Below are 5,902 nucleotides of genomic sequence, written 5' to 3'. Positions count from 1 at the left end.
TTTCCCTAATGCCAGATTTAGCAGTTTGTACAACTACTGGTGTGTTCCAGCTAGTGTAAATGGGGCCTGTATCCAGTTTGCTCAGGAACTAGTGATTGATATTTGTGTTCCTTATGTTTACTTGTTCTTTGCTATCATTTACACTTTACCCTTTTCACAGGTTATTTTCTCATTATAAATTGCAAAAATAGGAGGGGAAAGAGAGGAAGACATAGTTCCTGTAAATATTTGCATGTTGATTTTAATGTTCAGTGTTCTGAAAGAATGTTAAAAAGGAAAAAGACAAGTGTACTTGCCTTGCTAGTGTAATGTATGAGCCTGTATACCTCTGTCACTGTGCAAATAGACGCTGGATCCTTACAACAGACCTTGGGCTTCGAAGACCCAGAGTGAGACCAAACAAGACTCCATAAAACGCATTGATAAGATAACTGTTCCTGCCAAAGGTATGTTAATTTTTTTTAACTTGGGCATCATCTCCCTTAACCCTCCATCAGATTCCAGTTGCTCAGAGAAAGGAATTTCAAAACTCTTCTTGTTATAGGAGCACATACAAATACTGTATTATTAGGTAAAATGCAAATTATTTAATTTCCTGGTTGTTCTTGTGCAAAAGGTCATGAAGCAAAAGTGTAGGAAAATATAGCATGTGTCCTTCTTTTCTTTGTGGAGTTTAGTTTTTTGTTTTGAATGCCAGGTGACTTTTTCTTTCTCCGTTGTAGTTCTGAAGTGATTTTTGCCAACATGCTAGAATTCAGAACATGACCACAAGAGCTTGCTGTATTTAGGCGCATCTGTTGCAGTAGTCCACACAGTCTTGCAACAGACTTTTTCATTCAATACATTTTTAGTACAGTTCTCCCTGAAAAACACTGATGAGTACCTGATAGAATGTGGATACAGAGAATCTGAGAAAGCCATGTGGAGGGGGCTGGAAGTGATTTGAAAACTTGTATAAAATCTGAATGTCTAGATAAGCCTGCCAGTGAACAATCTCAGTTGACTAATGTTACATACTTTAGTAGTGCCTGGTAAACAGGAATCTGCAGTGTGTTAGATGACTGCAACTGGTTCTGTAGGCACAGGGATGAAGTCTTGCAGAACTTCAGTAAAAATACTCATGTTCTTTTTATAAATTAGGTTTAAGCAGGTGTTTAGTATTTGAACAGACTATACCACAAAGATGGAAAATAGATGAAAACTGTTGGAAATGTTAACCTACTTGAATAGGGGATAGCCTTAATAGGTTGGATAGCTCTGAAATAATTTTTTGAATCATAGTAATCAATAGTAATTCTTCACTTTATGTGTTTGCTCCTGGCAGTGGTGTAAGTATAAGAAGAGCATGTAAACATAAGAAGAGCAGCATTAATTTTTCCAAAAGGAACATAGCTGGAGGTTTTGCTCTCGTTCTTTGATACGTTTATCCGGCTTTGTTAAGAGCTTGGCATTTGTTAAGTTTTGTATCTCTGATCGTTTTCTTTGGCCTTTCAGGCTCTGAGTTTCTGATTCCTATCACTGGATATTATTGCCAGCTCTGTCATGAATTTTTTGGAGATCAGATCTCAGCAGAGCAGCATGTGAAAAGTCATCCCCACAATGAGAAATACAAGGTTGGTAGCTGGTGCACCAGGAGTGTAGCTTCTCATGCTAGCTTCTACTTGTTCTGTCTTCCTTTACTGAAGAATGGCACTTGATTCCTTGGAATATACGTATTGGGTTATCTTCACTACATTCTGCTGAACTAAACAAGCAGAACTTCCCACTATATAGAGGCTAATCTTTCATCTGCATGAGGTTGAAATGGTGTTTAAGTCCCAGTGTTGATTTTCAAATTCTTCTGTAAAGTGACAGCACTGCTGCCACTCAGTTCACATTAAATTATAGAATGTGGAGTTTGTAGCATCTCAGTTTCCTGGTAGGAAGAAGTTCTCTACTGTCACAGTGTTGAGATGGCACTTAATGAACAATGTTACAGAGCTGAAAATATTTATTTAGTTTTCACTGAAACAGTGGCTAAAGTTGTGTCATTTATTTCCACAGAAATACATAGATGAAAACCCGCTATATGAAGAGAGAAGAAATCTAGACCGTCAGGCTGGATTGGCTGTAGTTCTGGAAACAGAGCGCAGGCGGCAGAACGAGCTGAAACGGAAACTAGTCGAGAAACAGAAAGAGGAGAAGGATGAGAAGAAACCAAAAATAATAAAGAAAGAGGAAACAAAGAGTATCCCGGAGCTTGGAGAAGGGACTAGTGAAACTCAAGGCAAAATAGATTCTTCTGGGAGAAAAATGGGTATCAAGCTTAAGCTGAAGAAGGAAGAGAAGAAGGAGGAGAAAAAAGAAGAAAAGAAAGAGGAATCTAAAAAGGAATCGCCAAGCCAGACTTCCTTTGGGAAATTCAGCTGGAAAAAGACTGAGAGAGACGATAAAACCCCAGCAGGAGCTATTCCAAAGGAGGAGAGTACGGAAGGAAACAAAGAGGAGAACAAGTGTCAGTCTGGGAAACTCCATGTCAAGCCCATTGAAATCAAGCTGTCTGGTAAAACTGTCATTCCACACACCAGCCCATGGACACCAGTTGTTGTCACATCAACACCAGCAAAAATTCTACCCAATCTACCAGTCCCCACCATGATTTTCAGGAAGTCTACTACTGCAACAGTTAGCAAACCAGCACCTTTGAACACCTTTTTATCCATAAAATCCTCTGGAGCTACCACCAAACCACTGCCTGTGGTAAAAGAAACTAACGCAGACCTTCTGCTTCCCCCAGATATCATCTCAAAAGCTTTTGGAGGAGAAGAAGTAATTTTAAAAGGGGCAGAGGAGGATTTGAAAGCAGCAGAGAAAAGTGAATCTTCTCAGACTTCGGATGTACCGCCTCCACCCCCTCCTCCAATAGCAGTCCAGCAGACAGCTGTCATTCCTGCAGATGAAGTTGCTCCAGGTGTGTCTGAAAGTGAACAGACAATGCTGGCGATGCCTGTGAGACCCCCTCCACCACCACCTTCAACTGCTTTCAGTGAACAGGCAAAAAAAGTAGAGAAACGAAACTCTTGCTTGGCCACAGCCAATGCTAAAGATCTCTATGATATTTTTTACAGTAGTGGTGGAAAGGGTTCGTCTGACAGCAAGCTTGCCACTTCTGCACTTCCAAATGGAGAAAACGGTAACCTAACAAAACCTGCAGATATATCTGCAAACCTTAAGACAAATAATAGCTCATCCTCCTTGAAAGAGGATTCTCAGAATGTGGCTACTGAAGTTAGCCAAGTCCACTCAGCTGACAAAAGCTCAGAACTGGGGAAAACTCATATTCAGGAGACCTTAATACTTCATAATGACATGAGCCCTGACATTGAAAATGGTATTCAGAAAGATGTAGGCCAAAAATTTCAGACTCTTCTTTCAACAGATGTTCGCAACAAATTGAAAGAAGATTCCTCACATTGTAATAATCAAGTAACAGGGCACTGGGCTCTCAGTGAGAATCCGGCTGAAATGAACAAGAAAACACTTCACCCTCAGCTATCAGAAATGTCAGTCACAGAATGGCCAGAAACAAAAACTGCTTCTGGTTTCCAGATACATGCAGAAATGGGACTTGCGGATATTAGAGGCAGAGAGCAGGTAGGCAGTCAGGAATACTGTGATCTGCAGAAAACAGAAGTCCAAGAGAAAGCACGACAGGAAGATGCAAATAAAACTTCAGTTACTAACACAAATGTTCCTGGTACATTGGAGAAGGATATAGAGATGAAAGACTGGGAAGTAAAAGAGGTAAAGCCTGAGCTTAGCTTACACCCAAAGACTTTGTTAACTGAAACACAGAATAAAATTCAGAATTTGGGAAACTCCCATTTAATAGAGGAAAAATCAAGTGCTAACTGTAGAACTCACTCAGAAACTGATAGTCCAGGCTTGCTCTGTAATTCTCAAAACACTTCAAAAGAAAAAGCTTTAGTAGCAGTAATGGCAGGGCAGAATTCTATTGATGCCTCCTTAAAAGATGTAAAACTGAAAAGTACAGCTTTGGAAGTATCTCATCCAGGCGCCTTTGGCAAAGCTCCCCAATTTTCAGAAACCCAAAGTAAGATTTCAGAATTGACAGGAAGTCCTGGTGAATGGCACACTTCCAGAACTAGTAATGGAGAAGAACAGGTCATCACAACCTGTTCTTGTTCTGAAAGTAGCTGGGATCTATCAGATACTCCGAATGTAGAAGTAAAAACTAGTTCTAATGAAATTGGTGCTTCAGAATTGACAGAGGCACAGCCAGACAGATGTCTCACCAACACAGAAACTAGAAGTAGCATATCAGAAGCTCAAGAAAAAGTTCAGCCTGAACCTTCAGGCCATGCAGTGTTAGATAACCAAAGCCAAAGGCAGGAAGTTACATGGTTAGTCAACGCCAGCTCTGCAAATATTGTTGAACTCAGATCCAGTGTAGAATTAGTAGTTGAAGTTGAAAAAAAATCATTAGGAAACACTGGATCTGATGCAACATTAGATAATGTTTTTATCAAAAGAGGTTCAAAAAAAGTAGGGACTGGAGGCTTTTCTAAGGCTCACTCTGAACTTGTCCAAGAGTCAGTAGTTGCTTTATCAGCAGATTTCCATCGGGAGCATCTTTCAGAAGAAGCTGTCTGCACCCCAGAAACAAAGCATGAGGTCGTAAGAACCTCAGCAGCCTATGACTTCCATCCGAATTCCACTCACTCAGGATTGAACACTGAGCAATCTGAAAGTCTCTCTGCAAATGTTCATGTGGATAGCAAGAAAGTTTCTTTGACATCAGATGATATGAAAAACAATGAGTCTCCCTCCCAGAAAGCAGAGCTGGAGCTCAAAAGCGCTGATTTCAGTTCGGGAGATACAAAGGTAAAACACGAATGCTTCAGCATCCTTACAACAGGATTTTTAAATGAGACTATCAAAGAAGTCTCAAAACTAGAAACTATTGCATCCATTAGGCTGGAGTCCAGTAAACTTAAGAAGCTAGGCAGTGAAAAAACAGTGGGTGAAACAGAGATTACTGATCTTGCTACACTGAGTTCTGCTAGTCGGGAAGATAAATTTTGCACACGGATTTCTGAAACAGTTATGCCGCAGCTTGGATTGCAGTCCTCAAATAGTGACACTACAGAAGCGGTCATGCCAGTTCTAGAAATGCAGAGCATTTCTCCCACGTCTGAGATCCTTCCGCAAGTGGAGGAGAGCAAAGGTGGCACTGTCGAAATGCCGTCACTGAGTTGTGACGGGGGCAGCGCAGAGAGTCAGGCTTCTGGGTGCATGGAAACTTTCCTTCCTGGGCTCAGAGAAACACATGGGAAGGAGGGTGGCTCAGGAGGCAAGGGAGTATGCACCATCCTGAGCACGAAGACTGAGCAAACAGAAACTGCTGACAGTAGTTTGGAAGCTACAACAAAGTCAGGAGTCACTGAAAGCTTAGCTGAAAACTTAGCAGAAAGCCCAGTGGGTTGAAGTGAACCCAGCCAGTCCCAATATTTGAGGAGCCAGAGCTGGGATTATGTATATGTTTTTTGTTTGGGTTTTTTTTTTTTTTGTTCCAGCTGGGGGGTTTGGGTGTATTTTGCATCCTGTGGTAGGACTTGACTAAAGGGAAACGTACATCATCAGAAACCCCACACATACTTTATTCTGTACATAATTAATTGTGTAAAATGTTTTTTCATGTGAATTTTTTTGCCAATTTTTTTTCTACACTCTGCTATTAAAATGGAATCTGTCGTTTATAATGCGTGCGTCTTCTTTGTTTATTTTGGGGGCTTTTATTCTTTGACCATTTTTGGATGATTTCCAGCTCACCCTGTTTGTGTCAGTAGCACTGAGTAGCCCAGCCACTGGGACAAGCTCAAGAACAGCAATTTAGAACTTG

The 5,902-nt window shown here is 40.9% G+C and overlaps 1 protein-coding gene across 1 annotated transcript in view; it reads left to right on the top strand.

Annotated features, from left to right (window-relative positions):
- The window catches only part of ZNF318 (zinc finger protein 318), a 20,994-nt gene extending 15,507 nt beyond the window's left edge, over nucleotides 1-5,487 (top strand). Inside the window, exons 7-9 of the mRNA XM_010009728.1 lie at nucleotides 347-446; nucleotides 1,495-1,613; nucleotides 2,044-5,487. Coding sequence (XP_010008030.1) covers nucleotides 347-446; nucleotides 1,495-1,613; nucleotides 2,044-5,487 — 3,663 coding nt within the window. The remainder of the gene's footprint in view (nucleotides 1-346; nucleotides 447-1,494; nucleotides 1,614-2,043) is intronic.
- Nucleotides 5,488-5,902: the final 415 nt, after the last annotated feature.

The sequence above is a fragment of the Nestor notabilis genome, unplaced genomic scaffold, assembly GCF_000696875.1.
Source record: "Nestor notabilis isolate BGI_N333 unplaced genomic scaffold, ASM69687v1 scaffold22, whole genome shotgun sequence".
NCBI classification, from domain to species: domain Eukaryota; kingdom Metazoa; phylum Chordata; class Aves; order Psittaciformes; family Psittacidae; genus Nestor; species Nestor notabilis.
The sequence above is the reverse complement of the archived record's forward strand: the minus strand, read 5'-3'. Positions and strand labels throughout refer to the sequence as shown.